At 43.9% G+C, this 15,806-nt stretch overlaps 2 protein-coding genes across 3 annotated transcripts; one reads left to right on the plus strand and one right to left on the minus strand.

The window, feature by feature from the left end:
- Nucleotides 1-734: 734 nt before the first annotated feature.
- napbb (N-ethylmaleimide-sensitive factor attachment protein, beta b) lies at nucleotides 735-5,465 on the plus strand. The gene is made up of 11 exons (XM_057016362.1): nucleotides 735-963; nucleotides 1,610-1,689; nucleotides 1,908-2,024; nucleotides 2,324-2,370; nucleotides 2,709-2,786; nucleotides 2,861-2,916; nucleotides 3,515-3,599; nucleotides 3,679-3,783; nucleotides 3,877-3,945; nucleotides 4,040-4,090; nucleotides 4,469-5,465. The coding sequence occupies exons 1-11, from the start codon at nucleotides 863-865 to the stop codon at nucleotides 4,568-4,570; spliced, it is 891 nt and encodes a 296-aa protein (XP_056872342.1). The 5' UTR covers nucleotides 735-862; the 3' UTR covers nucleotides 4,571-5,465.
- A 790-nt stretch (nucleotides 5,466-6,255) lies between these two features.
- On the minus strand, nucleotides 6,256-10,188 carry gzf1 (GDNF-inducible zinc finger protein 1). Of its 2 annotated transcripts, none has more exons than XM_057016355.1 (8): nucleotides 10,031-10,188; nucleotides 8,533-9,526; nucleotides 8,243-8,426; nucleotides 7,981-8,150; nucleotides 7,811-7,905; nucleotides 7,578-7,745; nucleotides 7,340-7,497; nucleotides 6,256-7,159 (listed from the first exon to the last, which is right to left on the minus strand). In XM_057016355.1, the coding sequence occupies exons 1-8, from the start codon at nucleotides 10,059-10,061 to the stop codon at nucleotides 6,386-6,388; spliced, it is 2,574 nt and encodes an 857-aa protein (XP_056872335.1). In that variant the 5' UTR covers nucleotides 10,062-10,188; the 3' UTR covers nucleotides 6,256-6,385. The 2 variants fall into 2 exon arrangements, with proteins under 2 accessions (XP_056872335.1, XP_056872336.1); XM_057016356.1 differs by having other exon boundaries at nucleotides 9,960-10,166.
- Nucleotides 10,189-15,806: the final 5,618 nt, after the last annotated feature.

Below are 15,806 nucleotides of genomic sequence, written 5' to 3' on the forward strand. Positions count from 1 at the left end.
ATGAAAACCCCCAAATAAAAATAGGATACACATGTCTGCTCACTGCTGGCACTGCAATTCCACCATCTGTTAATGAATTATTTTGTTATCTGCCCTGCTGACATGTACCACAACTACATTGAAAATGTGTGTGTGGGAGGGGGGGTTGTTTTTCTACAGCCTGGTTTGTTGTACACTTCTGGATGCAATGTAAATATTAAAAGAAGCATCTTATTATCCAGAATCATGGTAGGTCATGATCTAATGCCATTGCTGACTTATTTTGGCATTATGACCTTCTTATAACCCACTAATCTACCATATTCAAAGGCAATGAGCTCTGTAGAACTGGGATTATAACCAGTTGTGTATTTGTTCTAGTAAAGCACAAGTGTAAATTGGCTTCTGTCCAGCAGAGTGCAAATATTTTGACCTGAATCGAGAAGCAGCAGATGTCTTGTAATTGCTGTATATCAGCGCTCTCTGCTGTATATCTATACGAACTACACTTTTTTTCGGGATTTTATGACGCACATATTTTGCTTTTACTTGTATGAATAAAATAAAACACAAGTGGGGGCTACGTGTGAAATGTAATAGTAAATTGTAGAAACTCTTAAGATTGTTGAATGAGCTATTACGTAACAGCCCATCTAAAAATTGCTTGGAAGTCCACTGGTACTTGTAGTTCATTTTACATGAATATCTACTGCTCGGTCTCGCAAAGAACTCAATATCCCACCATGCAACGGCGCCATTATCCGCTATCTGGTGCACGCCCACGCTAAATAAACCCATCTACTGTAATCCTCTGTGTACACCTCGGAATTCTCTGCGGATAATTCTAACCTTTCAGCAACTTTGTTTTAAGTCAAACGAGGAAATGGATAACTCTGGGAAAGAGAAAGAAGCGATTCAGCTTATGGCCGACGCTGACAAAAAAGTCAAGTCTTCGGGCTCTTTTTTAGGAGGAATGTTTGGAGGGTAAGGCAGCATTGCACCAAAGCATAAACAGCTAGCAAGCATTAAGTGGCAGCACCAAAGTTGGAACACAACCTTTATATTAAGGGTTACACAACCCTAATAAGTTAACATTTAACCAGGGGCCAGGCAAGCAATGGCTGTCCACTGTTACTTTATAAGTTTGTTGGCTAAATTAGCTATTTATTATTATTAAAATGTATTTATTTAGTCATAAACCTGTGGTGGTGCCTTTGAGTCATTGCTTGTTTTGGCACGCTTATGACAAACACTAGGAAAAGTCTTGCAGATGTAACTGCCAATACCTTTAGATCCTGTTATTAGCAATAAATGTATAACTAATCAGAGAGGGTTTCCATATACTTCAAGTCATTGTATATGTTTCATCTACTACTGGTTGTCATTTAAATGCATCTAAGACCAAAGTCAGGTAGTTGTAGCCACTGGGCTCTTATTCTGCTACATAACATGGTATAGATATAGCAAAAGGTTGCTTCAAGTAAAAATTCTCATCCCAGGAACTCATCTTTGAAGAAAAAACATGCAATAGCCTGCCATTTTGCAAAGTTCATTACCGTACGCTGGTGACCCTTTTGAATAGTGTTAATACAATTGTGTGCATCAATTTTCCTTGTTTTTTTTGGTCTAGAGGACATCACAAAGTTGAAGAAGCATGCGAGATGTACTGCAGAGCTGCCAACATGTTCAAGATGGCAAAGAACTGGAGTGGTGCGATAAGATCTCCCCTAATAATGATCCATTATTTCCCACATTCTTGATAACTTGTAGGATACAAGTTATGTGCAAGGCAGATGTGAAATGGCATGTTAAAATAATAATTACATGACATTTCTTAGCATGAAAACTGCAAATTGCTGCAGGTGCAAAGACAGAAAGGTGGAAATTGTACTGATGTTGTAACTGTGCCTCCTTTCTCTTGTTTTAAGCTGCTGGAAATGCCTTTTGCAAGGCAGCACGTCTCCACATGCAGCTGCAGAATAAACACGACTGTGCCACCAGTTTCATTGATGCAGGAAATGCTTTCAAGAAGTCGGACCCCAATGGTGAGAGCATGTGGCAACCGAGATACATCATAATTTAAACTTTATCCTAAATCTCAGTCCATTTAGTCCCATTTATAAATACAGTAGTTAGTGTTTGTATAATGAAAGTCACCATAAAGCAACACTAAGTGTATGTAATGAAGATTTTAATAAAGTCAGAGTACAGACTCTGAAACAAAACCTTAACATATAATAAATGCAAATATCACTAATAGCTTGTTGGACAAGGTTCTATTAGATAGAAACCAAGCCAACATAGTGTCTAACTTTTTCCTCCTCTTCCTTTATGCTGTCAAAAGAGGCAATCAAGTGTTTAAATGCATCCATCGATATTTACACAGACATGGTAAGATGAATGTAGAAAATATCCAACTGTGTTTTCGTCAACTAGAGTGGCGTTTTCCATGTGTTTTTTTCTTTTGTGACATCAAATTTACCGAGCCTGAGTCATAAACCACACCGACGTTGATTTATCAGGCTGTTCCCACCTTTTTTCACCCCTTCCTCTCCCATTTTTGTGGGTCATCCCAACATATTTATATCACGCATTATATCACGACAGGATTCATTTAGAATGCTGAAACTTTGCAGAGCCTAAGCACCGAGAGAGCGCCACACAGCCTTTACTGAGTGGAGAGATATCAGTGTTTTGATTCTGGTGACAATCTCAGCATTATCTTTTAGGGAAGATTCACCATCGCTGCCAAACACCACATCAGCATCGCAGAAATCTACGAGTCTGAGATGGTGGATATTGAAAAGGTACTACGCAATCTAAACCTGCATACTTATTATTTTACTTTTAAATGACCAAACTGCATTATTTGTATTTTTAGGCTATTGCACATTATGAACAGGCAGCTGACTACTACAAAGGAGAAGAATCTAACAGGTACAGTCCTGATAATAGAGTGTTTTTGTTGGAAGCAATAGCTGCAGAGTGATGCTTATAGAGTGATACAGTTGTGGAACCACCACATGATAAATGCCACCATCTCGACAAAATACTGCACGCTAGTGGCTGCATGCTGTGGCGCAGCCTGCTCCACATCACTGCTGCAGGGGTTGTCTCTAGCACACAACCCGCCCAGCGTGACCTTCAGTTTAGCGTGTTCTCACATTCCAAAAGGCCCCCTTATGGCCAGATTTTACACATTGCGTAATGATATGGTTCTTTGAGGCTCCAAGCTAAAATGCTTCTAAAGGTGTGGCTGCATTTGTTATTGTTTATGTTGGAGCATGTCACAAGTCTCTGCACAGTTAGCTTCATTACATATATCAAAAAATGTTAATTAGGTTAATGTTGCATCTGTTTTTTTCGTCTCAATCTAGTTTAAATTACAGAGATCAATTGTCTAAAGGTTAATCGGTACAGTTCAAGGCAGTGGAGTGTTTTTATGTGGGTATCTATGAGAACATGGCTCGATTTGTGGCATGTAAACTAGGCATATGCAGAAAAAATGTCTGCATTTAATATGTCTTTTCCTCAGTTCTGCCAATAAATGCCTGCTGAAAGTGGGGGCTTACTGCGCTCAGTTGGAGCAGTACCAGAAGGCCATCGAGATCTACGAGCAGGTGCTGTTGTCTTTTTTAAAATGAATTTATTTTTTTAAACAATTTTTTTTTACATTTGTAATTGGAGATTCGTCTCCAGGTTGGAGCCAACACGATGGACAATCCTCTGCTGAAATACAGCGCCAAGGAGTACTTCTTCAAAGCCTCCCTCTGTCATTTCATCGTGGACGAGCTCAACGCTAAGGCAAGTTTTTCCCTTTCTTGTTCAGTTCTGGGATTAGGAAAACATGGTGGAGGATTATAATTTCTTTCAATCACGCCGCCTGGCTCTCCACAGATCGCTATTGAGAAATACGAGGAGATGTTCCCGGCTTTCTCGGACTCTCGAGAATGCAAACTGCTGAAGGTAACTGGTGCGGCGCACAACTCTACTCGTCTGATAACTTCCCCCTTTATCCGCTCAGCTCCTGCCAGTAACCTACATTTTTTCCTCTTTACAGAAACTTCTTGAAGCTCATGAGGAACAGAACAGCGATGCTTTCACAGAGGCAGTAAGTCTGTGTGCTCTTAAGAAAAAGTTCAATTCCTTAAACAAAGTTTTCCTGGGTCCCATTGATTCAGTCTCGTGGATCTGCTGGGTCCCTCATGTGTTGAAGAAAGACGGAGTCTCACTCTGTTCAGTCTTAATGGATGGAAAATATGTGTCCTACTGGGAATACTGCTATTATAGTTAATACTACGTTATTAATGTCAGTTATAGCAAGCTGTTAGCAAAAGTTTATTACAGAACACTTTCAACTAATGCGCTGGTAGAACAACTGGACGAAACTAATTTATTATTAACACAATCCCCTCAAAAATCTAATTATCTTAATATATTTGTAGCTGTATTGTGCACCCATCTTTAATTTTCTCTTTTGGTCACCCAGGTCAAAGAGTTCGATTCGATCTCACGCCTGGACCAGTGGCACACGACCCTCCTGCTGCGCATTAAGAAGACCATCCAGGGCGACGAAGGTGATCTGAAATGAGTGGAACCTGCACAGAGGGACGGATCCATCACGCATGCTTTCACACACGGAATGACGCCAACACACACACACACACACACACACTCTCCCCTCACTGTAACTGGAGATGACCACTGATGACTCTTAAGTATTCTAACTGCTCACTGCGATACCGTCAGACAACCCAACCCTTGCTTTCCTTCCAAGCCTGTCCCAGTGTAAATCCTCGCGCCCTCACCTCTGTCCAGAGGTTTGCTGCATATTTTACTGCTGAAATCTGTCCTGGGGGATTTCACAGGTCTCTCGTATTGAAACAGGCGCCGGTATCGATGAGCATTGCATGTTTTATACAATAATTTCGCAGAAGCTGTTTTTCGGGTTATTCTCAGTTTGTTTTGCATCAGTTTTTAAACACATGCTGTATGTTTTTATTAATAGCAATTAAGTAAAGCCATTACCATAACTGCAAGATACCATTTAAATGACACTGAATGGAGACTTCCGGAATGAGAGAAATGTTATGCACTAAGTGTAGACTGTTAAATTATTACCAATAGTAATTCTAACAATTGTTTTAATTCTAGTATTTGTTGATGTAATAATACTTTATGTAAAAATGTTTCTTTTCAGACCTTAATTCTAAGGAAGTATCTTTAGTGACCTATCTCGTGCTGTCATTTTGTTAATTTAACCATTAAAATGGTCTTAGACGGCAAGTGCACCTTCCAAACAGCAGGTCACCAAGCGTGTCGTTGTGTTTCGTAATGGTGTCGTGCTAAACGCCGGCGAGCCAGACCAAAGTTTCTAGGAGAGGGTATCGCCTCCTGCTGCGGTTACTTCAGGTGGAATGGCAGTGGGCCGAGGACAGGGCCTGTATGCTTGTGCACATAGACAATAATAAAGATATTACACCCCCTCTGTGGTATCCTGAGTTTAACTCCCACCAAAAATATTAAGTTATAGTGATGATTCAATTGTTAAGCAATTCTATGAGATATGCACAATAAACATCTGCCTATTTAATACGTGTATTGAAAAGGTCATAGAATTTTAGCGAACTAGCAGAAAGTACTTGCTTCTGCAAGAGCGGGGAGGATTTAGTGGTGCAGCGCTGCAGCTGCTGCCAAAGACGTCTGACTCCCACAACATAAAACCTGAGACTCCAGCAAATGATGATGTACGAGGAACAGATGTTTAAAATCTGTTTGGATTCAAAACGTCCCAGGATATGATGTTTTGGCATAATGAGGTGGAACAGTAAAGCATTTAGAAATGAAGAGATACAGCTCCGTCAAAATGAATTGGGCGGATTTCAGATGGTTTCCTGTATGTGAGGAGGTTCGGCGGACCACCCAAAATGTTAAACAAAACCACAAAAGGTAGCAAATACTAAACTCCTGACTCACTGGGAATGTAAATAAACCAGACATTTTACTGGATTAAAACTAATCCCAACTGACCCCAGACCAGGATTGATTACTTGGGCTGAATTTCAGGAATTTTTATATTTACACTGTTGAAGAAACCTTTGGATAAACTGTTGTGAATAGCAGCAGAGTGGAAATTGTACCCTTCAACTGTAATCCAGTAATTCAAGCAGAAACTAGATTAGTTCCTCAAAAATGACTGTTGATGGTCTACTGATGCTTTTAAAATATTAAATGTGTGCTGGCAGAAAATGATTGATTCAGACAAATTACAACTCCTTCGTTGTTTTTGTTTCTTTTGTCTAACAGGCTACTAAAAGTGTTGCTTTAATACCACAGCAATGATCGTCAAGTCATGTCTACATGAAAAAGGTGTTTCAATAAAAGTGGCGAGATCTGCGGAGATTTTCTACACCGCATCTTCTTGGTCATTTTTGGGTCCAGCGGTTGAGCCGTCGTCCGTCTCCACGGCAGCAGACTCTCCTTCTTCCTCCCCAACGGTCACGAGCTGAATGCTAGAGTGTAAAATATCCACCTCTGACGCAACGTCGCTCTCTGAAACTGGGGCCAGAATGGTGTGTGAAGTGGCAGCTCCTAGAACGGATGACGCGGACCCCGACGTGGCGTCGGAGACGGAGACGGGAATTGAGAGGGTGGGAACTGACAGAGAGATGGTGGAGGTCTCCGAAGACATTGGGATGGGTTGAGCGAGGGACATGGGAATGGAGAACGGGACAGGGATGGCTGACGTGGAGAGAGCGATGACGCGCGTCTCAGTGTCCTCCGTGGTCACAATAGGCTGCATCTGGGTCCCGGTGCTCATGTCAGTATGGATGACGGTGATCTCGCCGGACGTGCCGTGGCTGACCAGTGTAATGGCCCCATGAGTGGTCCATTCAGGAGGGAGGGGGACTGGCCCGGCTGGAACCAAAATAGCGTCGGTGTGGATTTTATCAGAGCCGTCTACAGCTTCCATACCATCGCCAGTGACGGCAGCTTCTGTGGCATCTTCAGGGACGGTGGCGGCGGCAGCGCCGTGACTTTTCCTGGCAGCGGTGCTTTTCTCCCTTCCCCCTGCAGCTTTTTCCACCTTTACTTTGGTGGGAAGTTTGGCTTTCTTGTTCTCCACATTGCCTTCTAGCACGACCAGGTAGGTTTTCCACGGAGCGTCTGAGTCATGCACCTAAACGTCAGAAGAGTTAGGTTATTTCCCCAGCAGTTTGCTGAGTCGGGGTGTGTTAAACACAACCAAACAAGTCCTAAACACAGCCTGGGAGGCCTATTATGAAAGCCTAATGCCCTCAATCCTGTGCCCTTTTTGATGTTACCACAAGTAAAGCTAACAGCTACCGGCGCGACTCACCATGGTGTGCCTGCGGAGGGTGGACTTGTCGGTGAACGTGCGGCAGCAGAGGCCACACATGTAGGGCTTCTCTCCTGTGTGGATGCGCTGGTGCCTCTGGAGGGCATTGAGCTGCGTGAACTGCTTCTCGCAGTCTTTACAGCTGTACGGACGCTCGCCTGACAACATGCAGAGAGGGAAGCAGGTTCTGTGATCCGCACAAGCCGACCGTCTACAAATATAGCGTGCAATGATTCACCTGTGTGTATTTTCAGGTGTTGATGGAGGGAGTTCCTCTGAGCGAAGCAGCGGCTGCACTCCTCGCACTTGTAAGGTTTGGAGCCGGTGTGGATGTTGGAGTGGTGTCGCAGGTATTCTTTGGATGCAAAGCTCTTTCCGCAGGCCTCACACATGAACGGTTTCTCTCCTGACAGGATTAAAGTGGAGCATTTAATCTCCACAGCATCAGAGCAGTGGGGAAATCTCTTCTACCTGTGTGGGATCGCTTGTGATAGGCCAGCATGTGCTTCTGCGTGAACCGGGCCTCGCACTGGTCGCACGCAAAAGGCTTCTCCCCAGTGTGAATCCTTTACACATGACACAAACACGCATGAGTTCTGCCTGTCTCACACCACTGCCCCCCTCATGGATTACTTCTCTACCTGCGGTGCATCTTGAGTGCAGAATTCTGGGTAAACCTGGCCTGACAGTCGGGGCACTCGTAAGGCCTCATGCCCGTGTGCGTCCTCTGATGCAGCATCAGGGCCGTTTTGGAGCTGAGCGACTTTCCGCAGTCGGAGCAGATGTACTGCAGGTTGCTGCGTTCGTGGACCTGATGCGGAACAGAGACGCAGAAGATCGGTTGAGTCTTTCTGTTCAGTACGGCGTAACAACAACCGCATGTAAGTTCCGAACAGAGCGCACCTGTCTCTGGTGACGGACCACATCCTTCTTCCGTTTGAAGGTCTTCTCGCAGTGGCTGCAGGGGAAAAGCCTCTCGGAACTGTGGACATGCTTTTCGTGGATCTTCAGGTTACTTTGGTTAGCAAAGGTTTGCTGGCAGGTCTCACAGCGATAAACGACATCTGCTTTAACGCCATGGTAGGTGCTGCGAGGGTGAGAGAAACGCCACAAAGCACAATGATAAGATAGCTGCACACTTTTAATAACGGTTCATTCATTGATTGCGTGCTCGTGTCACCACTGTGTCCTACCTGATGTGTTTTAAGTAGCTTCTTTCATAGTGAAAAGTCCGCTGACACTTGTTACACTGGAACTGGGCTTTGGAAGTTCTTTTAAATGCCTCCTCACCCTCTCCTCCTCCTTCTGTCCCCTCTTCTTCTGCTTCTGGGGATAAGTCGTTTTCAGTATCATTGCTCTGCGCGTCCTCCTGACAGGTCCAGTCGTCGGGTTGAAAAGCTGGCTCTTCCAAGTTCGTCTCTTCTCCCAAGTTCGTCTCTTCTCCCAAGTTCGTCTCTTCTCCCTTGTCTTCTGAATTCTTTGACGGTGACTCTACCTGGGTCCCTTCATCGTTGTCTTCAACACTAAATTTGTTTTCATCGTCGCCCTCGGCCCTTTTGAGCGACACACGTCTCTGAAGGACTTTGCGACCACCAAAGCAGAGCTTCAACGTGTTGACTTGTCTTTTTTTAGGTGCAACTTTGGCTTTTTTGGCCTGATCTTCATTCTCAGAGCTTTGTGGAGAGTGCAACCTTTGAGGCTTGTGCTTTTTCCTTTTGGTGCCACCTAAGTGACCTGTATCCTCATCCCTTTTTGCAGATAACTTCTTTGTATGATTCTCTAGGATTCCAACAGTCATTGCCTCCCCACAAACCTCAGCCAGATCTTTACAGTCCAAACTTAGTGCTGCTGCCAGAACATCTGCAATCTTGTCTTTGGAGACTTCAACTTTACCGGTGTAAACAAACTCTAAAAACTTGGAGAAGTAGTTGAAGTGCATGTTTGATAGTAACACCTTTCCTTGGGGTGCAGAATCTGGAGCAAGAAGGTGCTCCCTGAAGTAGCCGCTGGATGCTGCAAGCATCACTCTGTGGGCCTGGAACACTTGCACATCTCCCTGGTAGTCTACGTGCACTGAAACATCACTCAGCAGTCCCTGTAGCCTCAGCAGCTGTAGGGAAGCAAGGATGTTTCTATGGTAGTTCTTAGCGGTGAGCTCGATCACGCCGCCTCCCATTACTCCTGCAGCTGCAAACAAAAAATATCTTATTATTCAACCGTCAAATTCGTGTCAGTTAGGGCCCATCAACTTTAGGGAAGTCAGGAATGCATTCTAAAACAAAACGGCAGCTAACACTTAGCTAAATGTTTGGCCGTTTAGTTAAAATAGCAAGGTCGTTTGGCAGAGAGCACGCTTATATAACCACAAGCATAATGTCATAACAACAGGCTGATTTATGTCTGCTACTGTATATGTGTTCATGTTTGGATAACATTCTTTGTTAACGATAGCGTCCCAGGTAGCCTACATCCAAGCTACGCTAGTTAGCACGTTGTTAAAAGCAGATCAAGAAAATTAAATTTACGGTATAGACGTTTAATCTAAAGACTCGCTTTACAGCGCGTCGCGCGCGAAGGCATAGGGGCACGCGACACGATAGCGCGAGGCAAATATTCTTACCGTAAGGTTGGTAAAATGAGAACCCGTAATAATTTCTCCATACAGCGGACGGTATTTCCTGTCGAACTTACTCGTTTTCAAAATGAGCTCGGCCACCGACATCCGGTACGACTAAAAACACCAGATTTCCTCCCAAAAGGACGAGCGACATACGACGCCGTCGATCCAAGCAAGTTAAAGGAATTCACCCTTGTTGGTCGATGAAATGTAAATGAGAGAGTTTACCGTAATTTAACACTAAAAAAAGAATGAACCGACTATGCACTTGCACTGCCGCCATAAGACCACACGGGGGCAATGTTGTACGATAAGAATCAAAACGATCACGATAGACTTCATCCACGATCCAATGTAGCTAATGTCTAAGGTATCAAAATGCCTTCTGACAATTGAATTTACGTTTTCTTAATTAGTATTTATCACCCCCGTATAGCCGTATAGCATTCTCAATCTAGGGAGAGATTTAGTGCGGACTGCCATCACAAACCATAGCTAAGCCAATTGCATATTAATGTTTATGCATATTATGTTTCTGCATAATTCCAAGAATAATACAAATTGACCTAAAATGCTGAGGCAGTAACTGTTTTAGATTAATATTAAATCTGGCTAAATCTAGGAGGGGAAAAAAGCATACGGTTATTGCAAAAATCTATGGAACGCTACTTGAGGATTCACCAGGGTGCTCTTCTGCAGCTGCCAAGGTTTTTCCTCATTCTTGAGGAAATCCATAGGCCTTAAATTTGTCTTAATAAATTCTCCAAGCCAGCAATCTGCTCTGTTCCAGTGAGTCATGCCGCCCTCTGGACCAAAGCTGTGCAAAATTCAGCACTGACCTGGAACACTGCTCATCTGGCGTTCATAACACTTAGCCTCAATACACATGCAGCCACTTGACAGAAAGTTATAGATGACGTTGTTTTTTTTGTTTTGTTTTTTACACAACTAGTGTTTTCTGATGTGCATTAAGACACATTTACTCTGGTGTTTGAATTTGTCTTAATATTCTTATGTCATTAAATACCAAAAAGTATTTGCATAGACATACCCATAATGTGACATTGAAGAAATTAGATATTGGAATATTTTTAACTGTCAATTCAATCTGAGGATTGTGATACTCTCGCAAAACTAGAAATGAAGCACAGAGATAGCGCAGACTTCTGCTAAGCATTGCATTTCCCCACATATATCTGCACTATTCCACAGGCAATAGTGATGATATGTTGTCAAAATTTTCTAATTTCACTGAAATCCGAGGCAGATGATCGCCGGCTCTCGACTAACCTCCCACAGGTAATGACTTTTCAGCATTTTGTATACAGTATTTTTCACACTTTCACACATGAGAGAGAGGAAAACAGATGTTGTGTTATTGTAGATATGTATACAGGTGTTATGAGGTGAGTCCAACTGTATTTTAGGGCACATGAAGACTTCAGATAAAGGAAAAATAGAAAGGAAAAGCTAAGATTTGGGTAACAGAAGGCTCATATTTGCTCATTTATGGGTATACTTCTTGGGTTAAAAAAAAGTCTATCCACAGACTGCACTTGTACTAGATGCAAACCTCAGAATCATGAGCCTACACGTCGCGCAAAGCACTTAAGAATTCCGTGGTGATGGTTGCATCCGGGCTTGGTTTGTGTGCTGGACTCTTGCAAACATTCTAATTTGGATGCAGTGCGGGTAAGTCCGTCAGACAGCGTCCTTACAGGACCTATCTGTGGCTCTTTAACAAGGCTGGGTCGGAGGCAGGATTGAAAAAGCGACGGTAAACATCAGAATATTACATGGAAGTGAGGTAGTCCAAGAACAACCACAGTGTTCTGTGTGTTTTGCCTATGCAGCCAAAGAAGGATGCCAGTAAAAATGGATTGCACTGGACTCAGTCAACAGAAAACATGTTTTAGAGATTTATTTTTCCATGCACGTACACTCCTGAACGCTCAGATACACTCTCTGGAGTATGAAGATTCTGAAAGTTGGTTTGATTTGTTTTAGTGAACACACCACCCATATTTATGTAAGGAGCAAATTGGACAGGAGTCACATATTGTACGTTTGTACAATTGTGTCAAGGCCAATGTTGCATTGCCAGGACACACACATATACACAGAACAGTCCAGACCAGTTTCTCCAAACACTTCAGCCCAACTTCCCTTTTCGTTGGCTGGACGCCACGCCACAATAACCCCGTCCAGATTATTACAGGAACCCCTTTAAAAACCTCAAAGTCACATTGCAAAAATTGCACAAGACTCTTCATCCCATAATGAGGAAATGAGGCTCTGTCTTGGCCCAACAGCGATGTGAAATTACAAGATCTGCAGAGGGACACGGCATCACGCGTGACCAAATGTGATCACGACCAGGCGAGACACATTAAAACGTTGCAGCATCGTGACTCTGGGGATGCCATCGCCTGTCTGCTCGGTCCAGACGGGAATATTTCCACAACCGCTGGATGGATGGCCTGAAAATCTGGAACAGATGTCACAAACAGCGATAGCATATTCATAAAATAATTTCCAATAGTTGTTTTTTTTTGTTAACCAGATCATCAGACCCACAAAGTTCCATTCTTTCAATCCAGACATCATCAGCTGCCACCCATGCAGCCTATTATTTGTGTATTTATGGTTGTGAGTGCTTTCAGGGGTATAAGGGGCCCAAGCTTCACGTCCAGCCTCACAGACTTTGAGGCGCTTCATGGTAAATCTCTCATGGTTAAATGTCAAAAAATAGGAGGAGCGGCCACAATACAATGGAACATAAGCTGAACCACGACAGTAACAGCGCGCAATTAATTTATTCATCAACCATTTCTTTTTATGTGGGCTTCATGATGCTGTTGGCCGAACTCTTTCAGATTTAGTGTTCAGGAAGTGACATCAGCAAAGTCCGACCAGAATCTGTGATGCATCCTGCGTCTCAGCTGTGTATTGTTGGGTTTCATTGCCTCCTCTGTTGGGTGTAAGTCCATCTTCTCCACTCTCTCGGGAGTGTCTGCGCATCAACAATTGTTCTGCCGCGTGACTTCTTTTTCAACTACAGTCAATAAACTTTAGCCAGCTGTACTGATGCTAGCCCCAGTGTGTGATTAGACTTCCGCAGAAGCTCTTTTCTCAAAGACGCTTTGACACTGAAGCCATCAAAGAAAGAGCAACACATGCCCTCTCCTTCTGGCCACCCTCTCTGACAGGAAATGCAAAACGAACCTGTGAATGCACCACGCGCCCCCACCAAACACCACCCTTCTTCTTCTTCTTGTGTTCCTTTCATTGATGAAAAGGATATATGCAATTCGGAGATGAAATTACTTTCCAGCTGGCCTCTGACTCACTATCTCTATTCCCAGCGCTCGCTCACATTCACCCTCCCTCAGCCCTTCTCCACCTTCACTTGTCCTTGTGCGTGTTCGGTCTATTGTAACTGTATACAGCACGCAGCGCTCCAGGCAGCAGACGAACCAGCTCAAGGACAACTGCCCACTCTTGCCACGATCATAAATAGACTATTTACCCAGGCTTACCAATCACTTTTCCCACTGTGTGTGTGGGAGCTTGTGGACGTTGTGCAGCTTGCACGGAAATAGATCCCCCGTGTGAGGGTGGATTCAGGCCGCTAGTCCGTGGTAAGAGAAGCACACAGAAAAGGGATTGTTTTGGATTAGAAAATTCGTCTGTCTGGAGAAAACAACATTTTTGACCTTGTTCGTGTGATCACGTGTTTTTTGTTGTTTTTTCACACTTCAACGTACGTCATGAGTGAAATAAGGAGTGAATGTCCCAGCTGAGGATTTCTGCCTTTATTTTTCCCGTAGACAGTTTAAAAACTGGAAGGTCAAATGGTCACGAATCAACTGTGACTTTTTCCAAGAAACATTTCAGCAACGTGCAGGCCCCAAGATTAATGTTGAAGAAATTTCCTCATCTGTAATTGTGATTTCTATTAGCCGTGAGATCATTATGTATCATTTATTAAACATTTTCAGGAGTTTTCAATCTGTAGCACTCCAAAACAGGTGGCGTAACCTCCGAGTTTCCCAGAATACATCGGTCTCCCCTCCAACTGTGCAGGACATGGCCATCAGCACATTCCTGGAGAGCCAGATCCCCAGAAGCAACAATTCCTCCTTCCTCTCCTCCCTTCCTTCCTGCCGATCCCTCGTCCTCTCCTTCTCTTCTGTGGATTGCATCACTTGTCTGCCTCTTGGCCCTCTCTGCTTGGACTCTTTAATCACAGAGAGCATGCACAAAAGCAAAAGTGCGTGTGTGTACACACTGCCTCCCCCCCACACACACACACAAACACACACATGCTGTGGGTAGAAAGCAACCTCGTCATTCCCCGTCCTGGCTTCGTGGCTTCGGTCGGAATTTTATGGTTGGTTTGAGCAGAGGATTCTGGAGGCTTTCCAGCTGCCCTCTAAAGACTTCTCTCTCTCCATCTCTTTGTCCATTCCCTTCAGATATTCTCATTTTCCCCTCCTCTCTTTCTTACCCCCCTCCCTCTTTTACCCATTTGCCCTCAAGGTCAGAAATATCCTGTGGTTTAGGTTTGATCCCCCTGGAAAAGCCTTTGCTCACTCCCTCTTTCCATTTTAACTTTTTTTTCTGTTTTACTTGTGCACACACACACACGCACACACACACACACACACACACACACACACACACACACACACACAGAGCACAAAGGATGACAAATCGGTTAGAACTCATTAAGAACGCTCTTTAATTTCCTTCATGATTCCATACAGTGCAGCCAGGTTAACCTTCTTCCCCTGGGTTGACCTTGACTCCCTGTTGTGTAACATGGCGGAGGTCCAATGCTTGTGTAATCAAAGACTTACCACCTCAGTCACCGGGGGTTAATCAAAGGAAACATTTTGCCCAATTAAAGCTCCGTTCCTGCCTCTCCTGAGCGTGCTCATCGTTTCTGGTCACATAAGGGTTCAGTTATGTTTCCTATTGGAAATGAATCTGTTATAAATTAGACTTTTAGCATTCAGGGCCCTTTATTATTTTTCTACATTGATGTGTTCCTCTGCTGATGCATTGCTGCAGAGTTCATGTGTATTTAAGAATCCTTGAACCATTGGAAAATAAATTCTTATTGCGGCATTAAGTGAAAATAAAGTGGGGACCCTTTGTAATTGTAAAAGTCCTCCCCAACACACAGGATTTTTTCATTAGTTTTAACTGCTACTCTGCACATTTATGACCCCCCACCCCCCACCCCCTTCATGCCAAACACTCTGAACTTGAACCCATGCGTGGACCGAGAGCCTTACATGGATTCCTGAAGGACTTTTTTGGCTCCGAGCCGATGAAGGTGAAAGACTCACGCAGTAAAACAAACCACCGAGAGTCCTGGAGAAACACTGCCCGGGTCCAGCTTGTTGACACAAAGGCTGGGGTCGGATTGTTTTTCACATATGCAACCGGTTGTCAAATACGCAGCAGCGAGTTAACTGCAGGGTTGCCTCCCAAAGGTCCCTGTTCTCCAAAATGAACCCGGCCGTTTTCTTTGGGTGTCCTCCCAGAAAAGGAGGAGACCACAGACACAAAAATACTTATGTAAAATCAAGCGCGGCCACGCTTCACATGACTCAACCTATGTAATTTAACTTGCCAGTAGGTCAGCTGAATGTTTTTTGCAAGATTGTTCTTCAATAATTTTCTCCATTATTCAGAAAATTAGTTCAAAAATCCATAAGCTATTTCCTGCCCCTTTTCTCCACGGCTCTCCCTCCCTGCCTCGACTGTTGGACCACAGTAGCGCAACAATCCACAGAATCACTGCTTTGCTTTTCTTGCACCAGCGCCGCCGTCCTTCAA

This window comes from Takifugu flavidus, chromosome 19, assembly GCF_003711565.1.
Source record: "Takifugu flavidus isolate HTHZ2018 chromosome 19, ASM371156v2, whole genome shotgun sequence".
NCBI lineage: Eukaryota > Metazoa > Chordata > Actinopteri > Tetraodontiformes > Tetraodontidae > Takifugu > Takifugu flavidus.

Coding starts and splice junctions, on each gene's coding strand:
- napbb (XM_057016362.1), top strand. CDS start 863: ATGGATAACTCTGGGAAAGAGAAAGAAGCGATTCAGCTTATGGCCGAC. Junction 1,690..1,907: donor GATGGCAAAGAACTGGAGTG/GTGCGATAAGAT, acceptor TCTTGTTTTAAG/CTGCTGGAAATGCCTTTTGC. Junction 3,946..4,039: donor GAGAATGCAAACTGCTGAAG/GTAACTGGTGCG, acceptor TCCTCTTTACAG/AAACTTCTTGAAGCTCATGA.
- gzf1 (XM_057016355.1), bottom strand. CDS start 10,061: ATGTCGGTGGCCGAGCTCATTTTGAAAACGA. Junction 9,527..10,030: donor CGAGCTCATTTTGAAAACGA/GTAAGTTCGACA, acceptor TTTTGTTTGCAG/CTGCAGGAGTAATGGGAGGC. Junction 7,906..7,980: donor GCACTCAAGATGCACCGCAG/GTAGAGAAGTAA, acceptor TCATGTGTAAAG/GATTCACACTGGGGAGAAGC.